The sequence below is a fragment of the Planococcus citri genome, chromosome 5, assembly GCF_950023065.1.
Source record: "Planococcus citri chromosome 5, ihPlaCitr1.1, whole genome shotgun sequence".
Lineage (NCBI taxonomy): Eukaryota > Metazoa > Arthropoda > Insecta > Hemiptera > Pseudococcidae > Planococcus > Planococcus citri.
Window position 1 is genome coordinate 50671410 of NC_088681.1, and position 19853 is coordinate 50691262.

Below are 19853 nucleotides of genomic sequence, written 5' to 3' on the forward strand. Positions count from 1 at the left end.
TGGAAAACTGGAAGTAAGGTCGAGGAACTAAAATAATTTTTCTGTAGGACTATATTCAAATCTTCAGAAATGAATTTTCATTTTTTCTACTAATTTTTTTTAGGTGGGTAAGTATAAATCATTCTATTTTTTTTTAAAATCCTACCTACTTTGATACTTTTTTCTGAAAGACTATGAATTTTTTCATTTTTACCAAAAATTTAATCGTACCTACGTATTTTCATGTTGAAAAATTTATACTCAGACAATTCTGGGTGAATTTTTTTGGCCACAGTCAAAATTTTAAAGTGGCTATTAGGGAGGGATAAAACTTGTGAAATGTCTACCATCGTCGCTCACGAATATCTCGAATATGAAAATTTCAATAAATAAACCACAATATCCCGTTAAAGAAGCTAAAAAAATTATCTCAAGTTATATAATTCTACAGAATAAAATTTCCAAAAACCTTGACCCAACTTGGCTTTACCGGTCGAGTGGTCTAACTGTTCCGTGGTGTCCGGCGAAGAATCCATCTGCATACGAAATCTCAATACCGGTGTCGCGTGTACAATGTGACGATCGTAAATATTTATCGAATTGTTTTCAGACTGATAAGTGTCTCAATATTCGCAATCCTCTCGCCGCCTCTGTGATGTCTATCCGATATATTCAAATCAGAGACCAGAGACCACGACTCCATACGAGAGGTGTATCGCGTTATATCACGAAATGAAGAAATTATACAGAATGTAGGAAGAATCGTCCTATTTTTTTCTAAACCTTCCGTGTGGGTTTGCAAACTGGCATGGTTTGGTTTTACAGACGTTTTATGTAATATGGGTGAATTTTTTCAACTTCGATATTGCCGCACTTTGTCGGTCATTGGTGAACGATCGTTTGTACGATGAACTTGGTTTAACTTGGTGCTTTGGTGATTGAAAATGAAAATGTTGTGTTTTTGGATTCTGGTGAGTTTTTTTTTTCTTGATTCATACTTATTCGTAGCATTTTTTTAGTGCAGTGTTGCATCTATTTTATTGAGTGGGTATTGGTTAATGTTTTTTTTTCATGATACCAGTTCGTGTTTTTTTTCCCAAAAAAACCCCAGTTTGTTTCAAAAAGAAATTATTTTTTTGAGGGAAGGATTTTGGTCAAACAAGAAATAAGTTACTTACTTGAGGTGTTTCTTCATTGGTAAAGAGCTAGAAAAACTAACCCACCTGTTAAATTCACAGGCGACATTACTGGTACTCGAACCAGTTCTCAGCCACGACCATTTTTCATTTCCCTCTGCTCCGAGAACAGTCAGCTACCGATCCGAATACGAAGTAGAAGACCAACAACCATCGAGCAAAACATTACACAAAATAAAAAAACTCCGCAAAAAGCAAATGCTCCTTTGTTTACTGGGCGGTGGAGGAGGAGGAGGCGGTGGACGTAACAGCCCTTTGGATGCCCCAGAACCAAGATTCCTTTTCCCAGTTATCCAGCAAACTGAGGTCAACGTTGGAAATCCAAGTGGTGGAAATAATCATTTATCTAGTCCGTATGGTTCAGGTATGTGCGATGGTCTTTTGGGATCTGGAGGAGGAGGTCTCGGGGGGCTAGGACATCCTGGATTATTGAGCCATCCTCTTTTGGCTAGTTTGGGTAGCTTGGGAAGTGGTAGTGGGACTAATAAGCCCGATACCGATGAGGATCAAAATAGGTATTTAATGCATTTCAATATGAAAAGACATGTAGTCAGACCGTTGTATAAGTCGATGAAAGCTTTCTATAAGTTGTTCAGGTGAAATGAGGTCAAATTTGTGGAAGGGCGAAATTTATGTTACCTTAGGTTAAGTTATAACTTTTGTGCTAAGAATGTTTTTTGTACCTATTTTTTTTCTTTCTTTCTTTCAAAATATATTTCGTGTATGATGTCCTATTGGGTATATTTTTTTTTTTGTTTTTTATTTTATGCTGTCATGATGAAGTAGGTAGGTAAGAAAATTTTTTTATCTTCATTTTTAACGGATCTCACCACCCCTCAAAATTGGATCATGATGTTTGGAATTTTTGAAAATGCTGTCACGTGATCTATCAAAATACGAGTAGGTAGGAAAAATTTAATTTTTTTGAAGAAAATGTTTTTTCAGTAATTATTGAGTAGTTTGAGTCAAAAATTTACGAAACACGATTTTCGAGATTTTTCAAAAAGGTGTCTGCAGCCCATCAATAATTCTTATCAAAATTTTTTTGAGTATGTTTGAAGGATGTTGAGCCTAAAATTGACTTAATTTTTCGGGTAGTTGATAAGGGGCTATTTAAAGGGACAGTCTCAAGTGTTGTAGGTATTTTTAATGTTTCTTAAAAATTTCTAATGTCAGAAACTTGAGATATTCTGCCAACATTTTAATCAATTTGAATACGTTGCATGACACTGTTTTCAAAAGTCCGTAACTCATGCCTTAATTTTGAGCTTGAAACTGCTCGAAACTTCTCAAAAAAGTTTTGATTGGAATTTTTTAATTTTGTGCCAAAGTTGTAACTCATTTTGATTAGTCGCATGACACCTTTTTCGAAAACTCCAAAAATCATGACCCAATTTTGAGCTTGAAATTCTTTTAAAAAACTCAGAAAAGTTTTGATACAAATTTTTGATTTTCTGCTAAAATCGTAACCGGTTTTGATGTAAGTACTTATCTTATTATACTTTTTTTTTAATTCCAAAAATCATGACCCAATTTGAACTTTGGAAGTAGTTTCCATTTTTTTCATTTAGGTATTCCTATTTTTTGACACCATTAGGTATCAAGTATATTTGAACCAATTTTTCAGCTACATTTATAAAAATTCTTACAAAAAGTGCTTAAAATGGACTACTTTTCCCCTAATATGTAGTTGAGTTGAAGTACAGGAGTGAAAAAACCACGATTGATGATGACTTTAAATTCAAAGTGGTTTCAATGATATTTTGTTAGAATCATCCGACAGTTTTTTTTTGTAATCGGGGGTAATCAAAACAGAGTAAATTTCAAAAATTTCTAAAACATGCAAAAAATTTACTTTAAAGACTTCGGTCGAGTGGTAAAAAATTTGAAGTACCTAATCTCAGTGCAAATACCCCAAATTTTTTTAAATATTTTGAGTTTTTTTGATATTTAAAATATATTTTAAAATTTTGAAAAAGCATATTTCGATAGCACGTTCCTTCCTTGAGAATGCCTCATTCGATCGAATTTTTCTCTCACCATATTTGAATTCAATAGTTCAAATGATCTCGATGCTCAATTTTCACTTTTTTGAGCGAAAAAGTGCATTTTAGGGCACATAATTCAGCTCGCTGAGTACAAATCTGAGATTTATGGGTTGATTTTTGACTTTCTGATCAGAAAAATGAATTTTTCAAAACTTTATTTTTCGACTGAATTTAAAATTTTTGATTCCTGGATGAGAAAAAAGATACCTACTCGAATTCAAAATAGAGCTAAATCATTGTAAAACAAGTGAAAATCTAGGTAAGTAATATGACTCGCAGAATTCGAATATGGAAACGAAAAATAATTTCGATTGAATGGAGCCATCGGCTGGCCTTCCCTAGGGTGGAAAGTAACGTCGAAATCACTTCCTAATGAAGGTGGAAAATAGGAAAATACCTAAGGTGTTTAGAAAAATCACCACTGCGAGTTGCAGCCTTGAGTTCTAAACACACTTAAATCCAAATTTTCAGCTGCCCAAGTTCATTTTTCGATCTTTGACGAATTTTTGAAAATCCAAAATTGACTATTTTGGTGACTTATGCTTTTTTTTAAAAAAGTACGTACTTAATCAGTAAAAATGTTCAAAATAAATCCTAAAACTGAAATTACCCCCCCCCCAATCAAAATTTCGCCATTTCTAGCCATTCTGGAGCCTTCAGCGCAATTTTTGAATTTCTCCAGAATTTTTAATTTGCTCCAGAAGGCATGAATATGAAATCGGGCAGCTGAAAATCGAGTTGTGTGTTATACTTGATCTGTTCAACGTTGGGAGGGACACTTCAAGAGTGGTTTTTTGACCATCTATTTTCAAAACTGCTCAAAAAACCACTCTTGAGGTTTCCTTCCCAAAATCGACTTAAATGTGGATAAACTCGTTAAACAGATCGAGTATAACACACAACTCGATTTTTAGCTGCCCAACTTCATATTCACGGCTTCTGGAGCAAATTCAAAATTCTGGAGAAATTGAAAAGTAGCGCTGGAGGCTCCAGATCGGTGAGAAATGGCGGAATTCGGTTTCGGGAGGTTAATTATATGGACGAAATACAGCAATTCGCGCAAATTTCAAACATTTCCTCGCAAACGGGAAACTTTTGATTTTTTTGGATTTTTTATTTTAAAAAAAAACTGGTCAAAAAACCACTATTGAAGTGTCCTTTCCGAAACCGACTCAAATGTGGATAAACTTGATAAACAGATCGAGTATAACACACAACTCGATTTTTAGCTGCCCAACTTTATATTCACGCCTTCTGGAGCAAATTCAAAATTCTGGAGAAGTAAAATAGCGCTGGAGGCTCCAGAATGGCTGGAAATGGCGAAATTTGGATGGGGGGGGGTTAATATCAGTTTTAGGATTTATTTTGAACATTTTTACTGATCAAGTACGTACTTTTTTAAAAAAAGCATAAATCACCAAAATAGTCAATTTTGCAGGATTTTCAAAAATTCGTCAAAGATCGGTTCAAATTAGAGGCGGATACCTCAAAAGGTTCCCTTGTGAGAATCCACACTATAGATACATACCCAAATTTTGAACCTTTTCACCAAAAAAAAAAAAAGCGCAAGATGTAAGTTGCTAAAAGTGTGAAAAATCTCATTTTTTGAGGTCGTCTTCCTTCTGGTATGGAGTACTTACCCTAAAAGTATCCCTTGTGATCACAAAATAGGAACTGCAAAAAAAATTGAAAAATTTCCTCGTCGAAATTTCTTTTTTTCAATTTTAGAAAATCAAATTTGGGCCAAAAATGGAAAAAATTGAAATGTTATCATTTTGACTAAATAAGCTGAAAATTAGTGGATACTCTATTTTCGACCTCCCAAATCGTTCAAAAACGGGTTCGGACAGTTTTGAGCAGTCCTGGAGCCTCCAGAAGATTTTTGAAAACTCAAATTCTCAAAAAAATTAACTAACCAAATCAAGTTGGAAAGCTAACTCTTATTTGTACATTCACAGCTACCATAGGTAAATACTCGTAATTTAAACATTCTGAGTCGATTGATGGCAATCTCAAGCCATTTTGAAGCCTCCAGCTATACTATGAAAATTCTAGATTTTCAAAAAGTGCCATTGAAAACTGTCAAAATTAACCTTAGCCAATATAAACGCAATTAGTGGGTATCTATGTACTTTATGGCGATCCACTTGATTGGCCACGCACCATTTTTCCAAAGTCGATTTCTGCCAGTTCAAAACTGTACACTTCTTTAGCGATATACGGTTCTCAATCAGCAAGAAATCGATTTTGAAAAATATGGATGTAATCGGTCAAAGTAGTCAATTTGTAGAAATATGTTGAAAGCTCCATTGCTCAACACGGTTCTGTCTTTTTCAACTTGTACCTACTCGTATTTACAGGGAACTGGGTATAGGCAATTTATTGTAGTAGGTACTGATTTTTTATATTTGAGTTGAGTACCTATACCTATTGCTCATCAACTCAATCAAGAGTCTCGAGAGAAAGTGAGTGAAACTCATTATTTATAATCTGCAAATATTTCTGACAATATTGCACATTGAATTTGAAAAAATAGAAAACAAAAAAAAATGATCAGTTCATTTTATTAATTCAAAAATCATTCAAATTTTTTCAATTTTCCACAAGTTTTTGACCAATGGTGCTGGTGGAGGGGATTGAAACAATAAATTGAGATTTAAATTCGTCATCAGTGTCTTAGAAAACAAGATACAGGCTCTAGGTAAACTCGTGTTCAATTTCCGTGAAAAATTCCGAGTAAAGAAAAATAACACGTTAGATTAATATTTTATTTGATTAAAATGTACAATGTTAAACATTTAAATGAATCGATGCATTAAAAAGATAAATAATTAAAAATCAATTGTACAGTTCTTTTTCGTTTTCTAACACACAACACGTATCAAAAATCCGATTCATCCGCAGCACCTAAAACAAAATAAAACGTTCCATTGTAAGCAATATTTAATTTTTTTATTTAAAAAAAAATCTATTTTAGGTAGGTATTTAACATTTACGTCTTTTTGGTCTTTTCTCAGTGATAATGCTGAAAATACACATAAGATGAAATTTCTATGCATCAATCAAGTTTACCAAATACGTGAGATCAAAAAAAAAAGGTAAGTTATCAATCCATCAGTTAAAATTGAAATAAAAAGTTATTGAAATTGGATGAGTAAAAATCAAAAAAAAAAAAAATCAACACCATAACAAAAAAAAAACCTTGAATTCAAATCAAATGTTCAAACTACTCGTAGTACACAAGCACAGTAATACGATCAAAGAATATAAACTTTGCAGCCTTTGAAATTGAAAAAGCCAATATTGTAAGCATCAGTGTTGAAAATATACCAAGTAAAAAATATGAATATGTGACGCGGCATACGAAAAGGTTACCCCAGTTATCCTGAGGAAAAACGTAGTTTTGAGAAAAACGCGTTTTAAACTTTTTGAAGCGTTTTTTCCATTTTTCAAAAAGTATTTTCATCAGTAATATTTCAACGTATAGGTATTGAAAAAAAAAACAAAAAAAAAATTTTTTTTTGAAAATTTTTCTTGGAGCTACCTCACTTTAGAGCCATTTTTCACAGGTTAAACGTCAAGATAGCGAACTGGCGATGGTTTTATCGTATTCTACGGTCAATTTTACATAAAAATAGCAAATAAAAAAATCCATTTTTTTGGGTTTTTTTGGTCGGGGTAACCTTTTCGTATGCCGCGTCACATATTACAAAAATACACAGTGAATAGAAGAATAAATTAATGGTGGGGATTATTCGTCAAACGAAGAGTATAGGTATAAATGATCAGAATTTTCTCAATAGAACATACGAACTCTTCAAAAACTTTAAACACAAACACTGCAAATTAGTTGAAATCTCAAAAATGGTGAAATTAGGTAGGTAATTTTGAGCTAGAAAGTTGGGATGTGGTGATTCATCATAAGGTTTGCTCATCATGCTGCATAGTGTAATACACTTTCATCGAATTGGAAATTAGAATATATTTGCAAAACGTTAGGTTAGATTTTCTTTTTTAGATAAACTTTTGGCATTAGCTGAAGCTCTGTAGTAGTTAGTCGATGCATAATCTGTGTAATTACTCGCGCGTGTGTTTTTTCAATCTAACCTAACCGAAGTATTTTGCCATTTTTGATCGATGTTGTTTAGATAAGTGTAATATTTAACACTATGGCAGCCAGAATTGTATGTAAAACACCCAACTTTCTGAGTGCGCGAAAAAGTTGTAAAGTTTTTACCTCTCTATAATACTCTTGAATACGAGTAAAAAATTATGTAGGTAATAATTTTGTCATCGCGCGGTTACATGTGGATTTAGCACGGTCTTCGTTTTTATAGACTATCTATCTTGGTTTGCGTCTTGCGTGCTATTTAATTTATTAGGAGTAGGTGAATCAGGGGGCTGGGTTGAGAGTAAAGGACATTTTGGCCAGTTCATCGGAGTGCTACGACCAGACTGGAGGTTTTTGAATGCTCGGGAAGGAAATATATCGAAACCGGGATAATAAACGGAGTTCTCGTCGTACGATTCGTAGCAGTCGGTTTGACTAATATCAGCATCTTGACTGGTGTGTTTGCTTTTGTCAGTAGAACAATTGTAAGGACTGCATGCTCGACTGGTATCCGAGCAACTTTCGTATAAACTTTTAATAGCCGCTTCTCGCAGTTTCTCGGCTGGAAGTTTATAGTAACCGAGACCTTTACTGTTCACCAAACTTTGCACCAATTCGTTGACCAGTTTTTCATTTATGACAGGTGACAGGGGTGAATTAATGCCCGAAGATGACGATACGCTTTCTGTCAACCATGAATTTGCTGTTAAAGGCAACGTAAGCGATTCTTTACGAACGGTTAGTTCTGATTTACCAGTTCGTTTATCTTCTTCTTCTTGTAAAATGCGTAAAAGTCTGGAATGTGTATTGGCTCTTTGGTATTTTGTTAATTTACGTAGCTCACTTCCCAGTGTTTCAGTTTCTGGTGTACATTTTCCTGCTTCAGATAGACCAGAGTCCTCATCGTTATGCTCATTAATGGGGTCTTGTTCAAGTGGAAGGGTATCTGGGATAGGATCTGCAGGTGGTTCAGGAGGCAGAACAGTTGGTATGTTTGAAGAAAACTCATAAACGTTGTAAGAGTCATTTTCATCACTGCTTGATGTACTGGAAGAGTTCTCAAATGGTTCATCAAGATCATCTGCAGAGCTACCAGAGGTGCTGCTGCTTTCTGAGTCCATTGTTGTGTAAGGGCAGTAGTTTTTGATATCCTGACCTAGTTCCCAGGTGTCTTGACTCGTTGGTTTTGCAGAAGTGTCATCAGATTGATGGTGGGATGATGATTCTGGATGTTTTCCTACACCAGGTGTCTTTGGTCTGGATGTTGGGGCTGTAACTTCTTTGGAATTGGATACTTCCTTATTTGTAATTGGATCAGGATGAGCCATTGATGAAGATTTCAAATATCCATCTTCATTGGTGTTTGGATCATCCCAGTCAGGAGATTCTGAATGTCTTCCAAAACCAGGAGTCTTTGGTCTGAAAGCTGGATCTGTAACTTTGTTGGAATTGGATACTTCCTGATGTCTAATTGGATCAGGATCTGCTATTGATGAAGATTTTAAACATCCATCTTCATCGATGTTGGTGCCATCCCAATCAGGAGATTCCAAATGTCTTCCAAAACCAGGAGTCTTTGGTCTTGACGTAAAACATCCATCTTCTGCAGTGGCCAACTCATCACAGGTATCACATTCCATGTCATCTTCTGAGTCAGATTCTGATGGAACAGAATTAAAATGCATATCTTGAATAGTGGTTAATTTATCACAGATAGGAGGAGATCCTGAGGTCTTTGGTTTTGGTCTACTGTATCCATCTTCATCAGTAATTCCCTCATACCAAGGAGGTGACTCTGATCTTCCAAAACCAGGAGTTTTTGGTATGTCTACATCTGTTGTAGACTCCAAAAAACCTGCAGTAGTTACTTCTGCCAGTTCTGGATTATTTTGGTTAGTTGTTAATTCATCACAGATAGGAGATCCTTGATATACATCAAAGCCAGGTGTTTTTGGCTTCAAGTGGAACTTATCTTCATCATTGTTTACACAAGATCCTGCATATCCATCAAAATCAAATGTTTCTGGCTTTGATTGACTCTTACCTTCATCATTGAAGGCCCCTTCATCACACATACCAGATTCCCAATGACTTCCCAAACCTGAGTTCATTGACCTTGGCTTGAAGTATCCATCATCATCTGTAGCAGTATCTTCACAGGCAGAAAATGAAGGACGTGTTTCTGCAGCAGGAGTTACCGGTCTTGATTTAAAATACATATCTTCATCTGTAGTTATCTCTTTCCAGAAGTCAACTGATGATGATTCGGAATGTTCTGTATCACTTGAACTTGAGGATTCTACATCACAAGATTCTAAATGCTTTGTATCTGCTTCCATCGAGTTAATAGGAAATTCTGGATGTTCTGAAGACTCTAATTCTGCAATTGGAGGTTTGCTAATGGGAGTTGGATCATCTTTAGTAGTCTCACTATGATCTTTGATGGTGACTTCTTCATAATACTCGACTGATTTAGACTTTCTTCTCAGTGGTATGCAAACTGTGAGGGACACTTCGTGATCAGAATCATCCTTGATGACTTCATCAATGATAAGTTCTTCTTTGACTGGCTCATTTGATATCAAACGATGTACCATTGATTCGTTTTCTGAGTATTCATCGTGATGAAAATCAGAAACGTTCAAGTCCTCATAATCAGACTTGGGGTTGGGATACTCATTGCATGAGTCATCCGAGCACATTTGACAAGGTAAATGTTCCAAGAGTAGATTAAACAAGTACATATAGTCTGACCAAAAAGGACCAATTTCGTCGACATTTTTAGGAGGATCGGGCCAAGGATTAGGATAAAGGAAGCGCGCGTCTTCATCGATATTATCGATACGTTTCGTGTGTTCTACAACAAAGAGAAAAATCGCTTTATGTGAGGCAGCGATAACACTATGGGAGCCATTTTCTAGCAACCTTATCGCATTATTATCTCCACAATTTCTACGACTCCATACTGCTGGCACATCTGAGGATTTTTTTTTTTACATCGAAGCAATATTGATCTATAAGAAAAACGCTATTCGAATTCGCAAGCTAAAATGCCGATTAATTACACAGCGTTGATTAAATTTTCTCGAGTGATTTTTTTTTTCAGATTGATTTACGTAAAGCGCACTTTGTACGGCTGTTTTTTTATTATCCTTATATAGTAAAGGGTTGACGATGAGTAAATTTAATTACTTACGAGTGTTCTGCTGTGTTGATGTCATAGCTTGTAACATTCTGAACGAACGGGATGGTATAGAGCTTCCCATATATTTTCGTAAATCTTGTTCAGCTTGTCGTTCGGAGGGCGGAATATATTTTTTTTGCGGTTCTTCGTTCGTATCTAATGCAGCGACGATTTTCAACATGTAAAAGTGAAATAGGTACCTAGGTAAGTAGTTAGATACGTGTATGCCAAGAGGTAGATAATTTTATTTTTCTATTTATAGGTACGTGAGAATTGTACCTAAATTTGAAAAACACGTAAATACCTACCTACCGCCTAACTTTGTCCAACGTTTTTTTTTTTTTTTTTTTAAACTGAGGAATAATTTATGTAGGTACCTAGTTGCTGTGAATATACGTACCTTTTACAGGGGTCGGCGTGGGTCGTGCTCTTTCTTGGGATTGTACTTCGATAGTTATAGGTATAACTGAAACAAAAAATAATAATCGATATTTTAATACGGATACGAACAAAGGAATGAATTTTTTTTCTCAAATTAGCATATTTTTTGTGAAATTCTACTCGTATTTTGTGAAGGCGATAGACATTTACGAGATAGACCTACCAATAATCACTTCTTTTTAATTTTTTAATAGAAGTAGAAAAATTTTGTAAAAGTTTTCACTTAAGTGAGGTCATATTACAAACAAAAAAAATTAAAACTTGTCCAAAACCCCTTTTAAGAAATGGAAGCTCAAAATCGTGTTTCAAAAACACCTACTTACCAAAATGAAAAAAAAAACAAATTATGTCTGAATAATAATAATGAAAGCTCAAGGGAAAAAAATGTTCGATAATTAACTTGGACAAAATGTAAGAAAATTTTTCGTTACAAAGATTTTTAATCAAAATTAACCCCTGTTCTCACCTGAAAAAAGCTCGAGATCTCAAGAATTAAAAAAAAAAGACCTATTTCTAAAAAACATCTTATAGAAATGAATCTATTCCTACTCGTGAATCGAAAACTTACTCAGTGCTCGATTATATCCTTTCAGCCCTTTACCATTTTCAAAATTGGATTTCGAGGGGGGGCACCAAGAGCCCAATCTTTTTAAAATTAGAAAAAACTGACACATTGAAATATGTTTTTATAATTGTTGAAACTTTTTCAATATTTTCGATTTGTGGCGAATTTTGTAGGTCATTTTACACAAGAAATTCAAAATTTGATCATACTCAAGTAGACTTCTGGAATCTGATTCACATTCTATTTCAGACTCTTTTTGATACAAGTGCGTAGATTAGCGATGCTTTTGGCTCATTCTGAAGCCTCCCAGCAAGTTGGTTGATTCCGAAGTTGAAAAAAAAATCCCGTAATAGCTCAAATGAAATTCAAAATCTGAGGTTAAGCTTCCTAATGAGTAATGACTCTTCAACCATAAATTTTCCACAGCTAATTTAAACGTTCTACCTTTGATCAAGTTTGAATTTCTTCAAGAAAAGATGGTCTTGCTTTCAAAAATTTGGCAAAAATTCAAAAATGAAATTCAGCTGAAAATTGGTGTATTTTTTACATTTCCAGTTTTGAAAAATATACCATAAAAAAGGCCTAAATAAAATTCAGCATCAGAGATTAACTTTGGTTGTGTATTTTTTTTTTCAATCTCGTTGCCAGTTTCACAATTTTACCGTATTTCGACTTTCTGATAAAAAAGCTGGCTTTTCAAAAATTTTCCAAAAATTATTGTGTCTTTTTTTATATCTTTTCATTTTTGTCTAATTACATATTCACTGATTCAAAATTTTTTCTACCGGTAGAGGTGACCTTCATGATAAGGATGCAAACAAAAGTTGTCTTCCCCTTCCCTCTTCCTCCTTTTGAAAAATCCATAAGAAAGAGGAAAAGATCACACACTTTCATTGAATGATTTGTTTTGAAAATTCTCTTTGAAGAGTTGGGAAAGCTATGGGAATTTTTAAAAATTAGATACATAAATGAGTCAACCTACTAACACACCTACTTATATAAAACTTGAGAATACAGGGTGCCCAGAAATATCGAGCACCCCTAAAAAAGTTTTCTACTAAAATACTTTGGTTGGTCACAGTGAATGATAATAATGATAGCACATGATTGGTTGTTGGACTGGAGAGATAACATTCCACCAATCATATGCATCTATTTCACGTTGCCAACCTATATTTTTAATGAAAAACTTTCTTTGGGGTGCTCGATATTTCTGGGCACCCTGTATTCTCAAGTTTTATATAATTAGGATTTATTTTGTAAGGAAAGTTCATCCAAATACAGAGCTGCTTAAAATGACTCAAAACCATTGCCAATTACTTAATTCTTTTTTTGCGGAGTAAGTGGCGGGAGGGGGGGGGGGGTCAAAATTGATACAGATGCCAACTCTCAGCTTCTTAGCTCAATTAGAACAAAATCAGGTTTTTTCACATTTTAATAACTCAAATTTCAAACTTCAAAATTCCCCAAAATTCCAGAAATTGACTTCGTCACCTCTTGAAATTTTGGGTGATAGGACATTTTTGAACGTTTTTTCGATCTAGCTTAGTTTGAACACAAAATTCTTCAGTCGGTTTGAAATTTTGATACTTTTGTTTGTAAAAGTTGGGTCTTCTTCAGTAATTTACAATTTTTTTTAAAGTTTAAAAAAAACAATTTAAATTTTTATCAAAGACTGTTTGAAGTGTAAAAAATATTTTATGAAGCTCTTAAGACCTTCAAAACTCTCATTCCCTTCCTCCTCCTCCTCCTCCTTCTCCTCCTGAACAAAACACAATGTTTTCAAGACCTCCTCACAATACTTAAATTCAACTAAGTACCTATTGAATACCATAGGTACATGGAATTAAAGAACGTACATAGGTACTGTATGTACAATATTAGCATTGTCTAAAATGCTTAATCCACGATCAAATAACATGGGAAATATTCTACGCAGACAACAAAATTATTAAGGGTTCATTTTCATGAATAAACAATGATTTTAAGCTTCAATATATTCTTATATAAATGTTTGTATTTACATTACGAATGTACCTATGATATTTTGGAATATTTTCTGGTCGAAAGCACTTTAAAAGTAAAGAGTTGAAAAATAACTTTCTTTTTCACAAAAATGAAAGGGGGCGATACATACATAGGTAGTGAGAGAAGTTGATTCCTACACGATAACTTTTGATCAAGTCGTTGATTTATTCTTTCACCTGCATATTTACACATTACTTTAAAAAGAGAAAAAGTTATGTGTATAGATGTAGGGGAAAAGCGATGGATACTCGTATTTTACTATTCATGCTGAAAATACAGAAAACCTATTTAGATATTGTTGTTTCGAATATAAATTTACCTCGTATTTGATGAAACTTTGGTAAGGTGGAGCTCGAAACTTCACCTAATAATACTCCTAGAGACGTACACATTCTCATTTATTAATGATTATTGAAAAGTGAAAATTTCCATTGTTGACGAAATTGAAATAAATCGCCAAAAATTAAGCCCATACCCGAAATCTTGATTCATTTCATCAAAAATACCCGAAATATGTGCATTATCGAGTCTATTCGAAAAGTATGGTGAAGTGATCTAGATATATTCAGTGATCGTGTCTACCTATAGGATTGAAATACACATGGACATTTTCACACAAAAAACATTCGACGTTGAAATGAACATTTTAAACGATTTTCGTACAATTAAAAGACAGCTATTCCGTCAAGAGAATATTTTCGGGTACAAGACCGCATTAGCGAATCAATTATACGGATTTTATTGTATTTTGAGCATCGAACGTTACTTCACCGATCAGTTCCATTCCTCTACCAAGATTTTTTTTCTCATCTGGCACATTTTTGGATTGGTCACTCCAGTGTTGATTTTATTCGAGTATGTTTTATATTTGGAGAAACTCGATTTAATTTTATTCCAGCACATCTTGTTTGTAATAATGTGTTTCACGTTTATGAGAATAGGAGTGCCTTTATTATTCCTCAAATACGCCGATGACTTTAAACGGATGATGGTCGAGATCGATTCCAAAATTTGGAACATCAGAGAAATTTTCTCTAAGCTGGATAAAGCTATAGATCTAAAATCAACGGCGATGAATAATATGTTATTTTTCTGCACGTTTCAAATAGCTTTTGCGTTAATTACCACCTTGGATGTGTTGGTTTTTTACGACGAAAACAAATTGAAAAATTATTCGTATTATATATTTCCCTTACCTAAAATTGACCGGTATGGTAACCTGTGGATATTTTTATCAGTTAATGGATGCGCAATTTTAGCCACTATTGCGTTCACATTGGAGTTATGCGTGTTATTCGGAATTCCTATCATTTTAGTGGTCTTGTGCCATAATGAAGTTCTGCTTATTTGTCATACGTTGAAGCAACAGTCGATGAGATTTTATTCTCGGGTTGAAAACGAGACTAAAGGAGATGAAATGTTATCGGTGCTTGAGAAAGATGATATTCGGTCTTTGAGAAATGCTTTGGTCATCAGTGTGCTTCGCTATCAACGAGTGATCAAGATAATCAAATGTTTCAAAGGGTTCTACATCACTTTGAGTTTGATAACGCTGCTTACAATTTTTATATTCTCGGTGTCTCATATTTATGCTATTTTGACAGTGAGTTTTTTTTATTTATTTATTTAAGTAAAAAAAAAAAATGTTTGGCTAGAATTTGATTCTGGTATTTTTTTTTCAAATTTAAAGATGAATGGTGCCTACGTTCTGAGGTTGAAAGAAATATTCATCTCGATTTCTACCGCTCACGTGATGTACTATTTTTGTAACTATGGAGATATTTTGAACGGATTGGTAATCACATCTTATCAAGTTCTTTAAACAATTCAATTTGTCTCTCAACGATAGATCTGTAAATTTAGAGGATAATTTTGATTTCAGGCCGACATCATGTCATTCGAGGTGTATTCGATGCCATGGTACTGTTCGACCGCAATACGTAAAGATGTTTGTTTATTTTTGTGCCAGTCGCAGCATGAGATGACCTTGAAAGCTGCAAAAGTTTACCCCATATTATTGAGTTTATTTTTACGTTTAAGCAACGCTGTTTATTCTACGGTTAATGTCTTACGTAGAGTAACTACCTAATTTCTAATTAAAAGCTTATGATTCGTTGATGGGGAAGTTGCTTATTTTCTGCACATGCAATGAGCTATAAATGGCTGAGCAGGGGCTGAAAAAAAATTTAATTCATTTGCAAGAAAAATGATTTCAAAATTGGAAGAGTGCATATTTACGGCAAACTGGTTAGGCAATTTAATTCAGACGTGGATAGAATGTGTTAATGAAATTGCCTAACCGGTTTGCCGTAAATTCACGAAGGGGTTTCTACTAGTTTGGTCATCTCTCAAGACTGGTTAGGCGAAGTGTAAATCTGCTCCTCAGTTTGTTCCCAGCCCCCTCAAGGGGTGGGTGGAAGGGTATTTCAATTATTTTTACATTGTCTAGAGGTACTCAATTTCAGCAGCGCATGCCTCCAAAGATGTGATACTTTGATCAAAACTGATTCCACAGTCCAATAGGGCATTGCATTTTGAACTTTTTAAGTATTTTGAAATTTTCAAAAGTTGAAAGTTAAACTTTCAAATTGAAAGTTCCAATTTTAAAATGGCGCTGTAAGTGAAAGCTCCCATTTGAAACTCAGAAAAAATTTCCTTAGATGAACCTTTTGATGCTTTTACAAAATATTCAACTTTCGAGATGGGATCCTTTAATGAAAGGGGGCACCCCCCCCCCAAATTTGGGCAAAACATACAAAAAAATCTGGGGCATGTGATACATCGAATTGTATGTTTATGGTGACGCTGACCACGAATATGACGTCATATTTTTAATTGAACCCCATCCACGGCCCCTAGCATCTCCCCAAAGGGGGTAAAAGCCAAAAAATGGTTTAATTCGTGTGACACAAGATATATTATGTTTTCTATATCGCTGAACACAAATAAGGCCTTAGTTTTTCAAATAACCTCACTCATGGCCCCTATAGAACCTCCCCAAATAGGCAAAAGTCCAACAAATAAGTAATAATTTCCATATATGGTTCATGTTTTTAATATTGACATTCAACGACCCTCTGACCTTCCTAAGGTTGCTCTTATTTGTATTTCTGGAATGTTTTTCGCAATTTTTTTTTAGCTATCGCCTTCCAAAATGTTTATTTTTCAGTTTTAAAAAATCCTTAAAAAATTTAACCATTCAATTTAAAGGAGGAGTATTGATAAGGCCATTTTTTGGCCCCAGACAGTTATCGACTGAACCACTCTTAAATTGTTGTAATAAATCGCCAAAACACGAATCCGTGGTTAGTTGACCCAAAATGACCATTTTTTGGGCTCCAGGGGTTCCCAAAGTTGCGAATAAAAAAAGAATTTTTGGAACCACTGAGCATTATTTTTAAAAACTTTTTTAGCGTAAAATATCTACTTGAACCCGTTAAACATGATACGGGGCAATTTTTCCATTTTCGACCCTCGGGGGCAGAAATTGGGAGGGCTTTAATTTTTGGAAAATTTTGGAACCACCATTTTGAACCCACCCCTTTGAACCCCGCTAAAAAGTTTTTTACAGTTCATTAGTATTTGAAAGACCCCCATCCCACCAAATTTTCTGCTCAATAAAAATTTTCGCTGGTACTCAAAAATCCAATTTTCCAATTTTTCGTAATTTCGATATTTTGAGAACCCCTGTAAAACTAGAAACTTGCGATTTGCGCCAAACGTAACGTTTTGAGGTATATATTCAATTAACCAGATGAAAAAGTTTAATTAAGCTCCGTGTACATTTGTAATTTTGAACCCTGTTTTCAGAGCCTCCCATTTTAGGAGCCCCTGAAAAAGGCGATTATGCATATTTTTGCAAATAAATTGAAGAATTTATATTTGGAACACACCAGCAAGAGCTCGATAATTTTTCACTCGATTTTACCAGTAACTTTCAAAATTGAGCTTTTTTGGGCCAAATTCTGAGATTTTACTTCGTCGAAATCATGAAAACGTGATTTTAACGTTTTTTCAAAGAGTAAAATCTCAGAATGTGGCCCAAAAAACCTCAATTTTGAAAGTTACTGGTAAAATCGAGTGAAAAATTATCGAGCTCTTGCTGGTGTGTTCCAAATGTAAATTCTTCAATTTATATGAAAAAATATGCATAATAGCCCTTTTCAGGGGTGCCCAAAGTGAGGGGCTCTAAAAAAAAGGTTCAAAATTACGAATATACAGGGAGCTTAATTAAACTTTTTCACCTAGGTAATTTAATATATGCCTCAAAACGTTACGTTTGGCGCAAATCGCAGGTTTCCAGCTATCCAGGGGTTCCCAAAAATCCAAATTACGAAAAATTGGAAAATTGGATTTTTGAGTACCAGCGAAAATTTTTATTGAGCTGAAAATTTGGTGGGATGGGGGTCTTTCAAATACTAATGAACTGTAAAAAGCTTTTTAGCGGGGTTCAAAGGGGTGGGTTCAAAATGGTGTTTCCAAAATTTTCCAAAAATTAACCCCCCCCCATTTTCTGCCCCCGAGGGTCCAAAATAGAAAAATTGCCCCGTATCATCTTTAACAGGTTCAAGCAGATATTTTACGCTAAAAAAGTTTTTGAAAATAATACTCAGTGGTTCCAAAAATTCTTTTTTCATTCGCAACTTTGGGAACCCCTGGAGCCCAAAAAATGGTCATTTTGGGTCAACTAACCACGGATTCGTGTTTTGGGCATTTATTACAACAATTTAAGAGTGGTTCAGTCGATAACTGTCAGGGGCCAAAAAATGGCCTTATCGATACTCCTCTTTTGAAATTAATCTTCCAAGTTGAAAAAAATCCAATTTATTTAATAATTTCACATTTTGTGCTTCCCAAACCACCCCTTCCCCTAAAAAATGAGAAAATTCAATAAGAAAATCCAAAAATTGAAATGCATAAAACAAATATTGGCAAATTTTCATTTCTAGTCCAAACTCTTCAAAACTCAAGAGAGGTTTTATTTTGAAAACAGATTTATTTAAAAAGGCTTCAACCAAAAACAGAATCTAAAAAAAATTATGACCTGTAGGAATGAAAAATTTTCGAAAACTTTCAAACTTAATTTTTTTATGTTCTCCCTCTCCCATTTTTTCAATTATCAGGAACTTTATGCAAGGGGGCCAAAATAGTTTGAGATAACGGGTGGGAGGGGGGATTCTTCTCAAAAATTAAATTATATAGATGATTCTGACGCTGAAATGGAAATTTTTTTGGACAGGTAGGTAGATTGGATTTAATTTTTTTCAAATTTTTAATGGGAAGGGCGCGATGGAGGCTTAGAAGACAACTTTCTTTAGACTTGAAGAAAAATCAAAAACTATAGGAAATTATTTTTTCATAAATACAACCAACTTTGAAAAGTGGGTGCACAAAAAAGCAAAATTTAGAAAAGTACACCCCTAAACTCTTACAATAATGAAAAAAAAAAAAAATGTTTAGTATTTTAAAAAACATTGTAAGTAAGTACACTATACTTAATATCGACGTTCTATTTTTGTTAATTTAATGTTTTGTGTTTTTTTTTTCAAATCCCTCTCCTCCAAAAATTGAATTGTTTCACTTGATATCTCTTATTTCAAATCTATAACAGTCATTTTGACCAAAGTTTCTAGTATTATATTACTTATGCATTAAAAGAGGGATTTTTCTGGAAACCCAAACGAAAAAAATGGGAGGATATAGCCAAGAATTTATGCTTAAATTATCACTAATTAGCTAAATATTTTTTAGTTGTGATTCAAGTCAAGAAAAAAAACAGTTTTGAAATTTTTAAAATGTCTTCGTAATAGTACTTGTGGGTACCTAAATTTATTATTTAGAGAAAAAAACGAAACTTAGGAACGTTAGAAAATCCGCAACTTTCTAAAACTTCCGGGTATACCTTAATTATAGAGAAAATGTGAGTAATTAGGTAGGTAAATTCGAAATCGACTCTTTAACATGTACATATTTTTTACAAATGCCTCAGTTTGTAGTTGCTCGTCGACCTTATGTCTTATTTGAGATGGATTTTCAAAATTATCATAAAAAAAAATAAGTTCAAGTGGTGCTAAACAAACTGTTACATGCGTATTTTTGCCAATATATATTTGAATCAGCATGGGATCTCAGTGAGCCAATTTTCCATGTGATTTGTTATAAGGTATCTAAGTACCTATTGAAAAAATTCTAGAAATCGATACAGAAATTACTAATAAATATGATTCTTAAAGATTTTTATAAAATTAAAAGGCAAATATTAGGTCAAGAAAATATTTTTGGTTATCAGACAACTTTTGCG

General features: G+C 34.0%; 2 protein-coding genes across 8 annotated transcripts in view; one reads left to right on the top strand and one right to left on the bottom strand.

The window, feature by feature from the left end:
* The first annotated feature begins 448 nt into the window (after positions 1 to 448).
* On the top strand, positions 449 to 1909 carry LOC135848455 (uncharacterized). Its single transcript, XM_065368363.1, has 2 exons — positions 449 to 950; positions 1218 to 1909. Exons 1-2 carry the CDS (start codon positions 924 to 926, stop codon positions 1773 to 1775), a joined length of 585 nt encoding a protein of 194 aa, XP_065224435.1. The 5' UTR covers positions 449 to 923; the 3' UTR covers positions 1776 to 1909.
* Positions 1910 to 5977: 4068 nt separating this feature from the next.
* The window catches only part of LOC135846364 (uncharacterized), a 130438-nt gene continuing 116562 nt past the window's right edge, over positions 5978 to 19853 (bottom strand). For all 7 annotated transcript variants that reach the window (XM_065365411.1, XM_065365409.1, XM_065365407.1 and 4 more), the window contains 4 exons: positions 10919 to 10984; positions 10531 to 10674; positions 7461 to 10191; positions 5978 to 6130 (listed from right to left, as the gene is read on the bottom strand). In XM_065365411.1, the coding sequence (XP_065221483.1) occupies positions 7562 to 10191; positions 10531 to 10674; positions 10919 to 10984 (2840 nt within the window). In that variant the 3' untranslated portion in view covers positions 5978 to 6130; positions 7461 to 7561. The remainder of the gene's footprint in view (positions 6131 to 7460; positions 10192 to 10530; positions 10675 to 10918; positions 10985 to 19853) is intronic.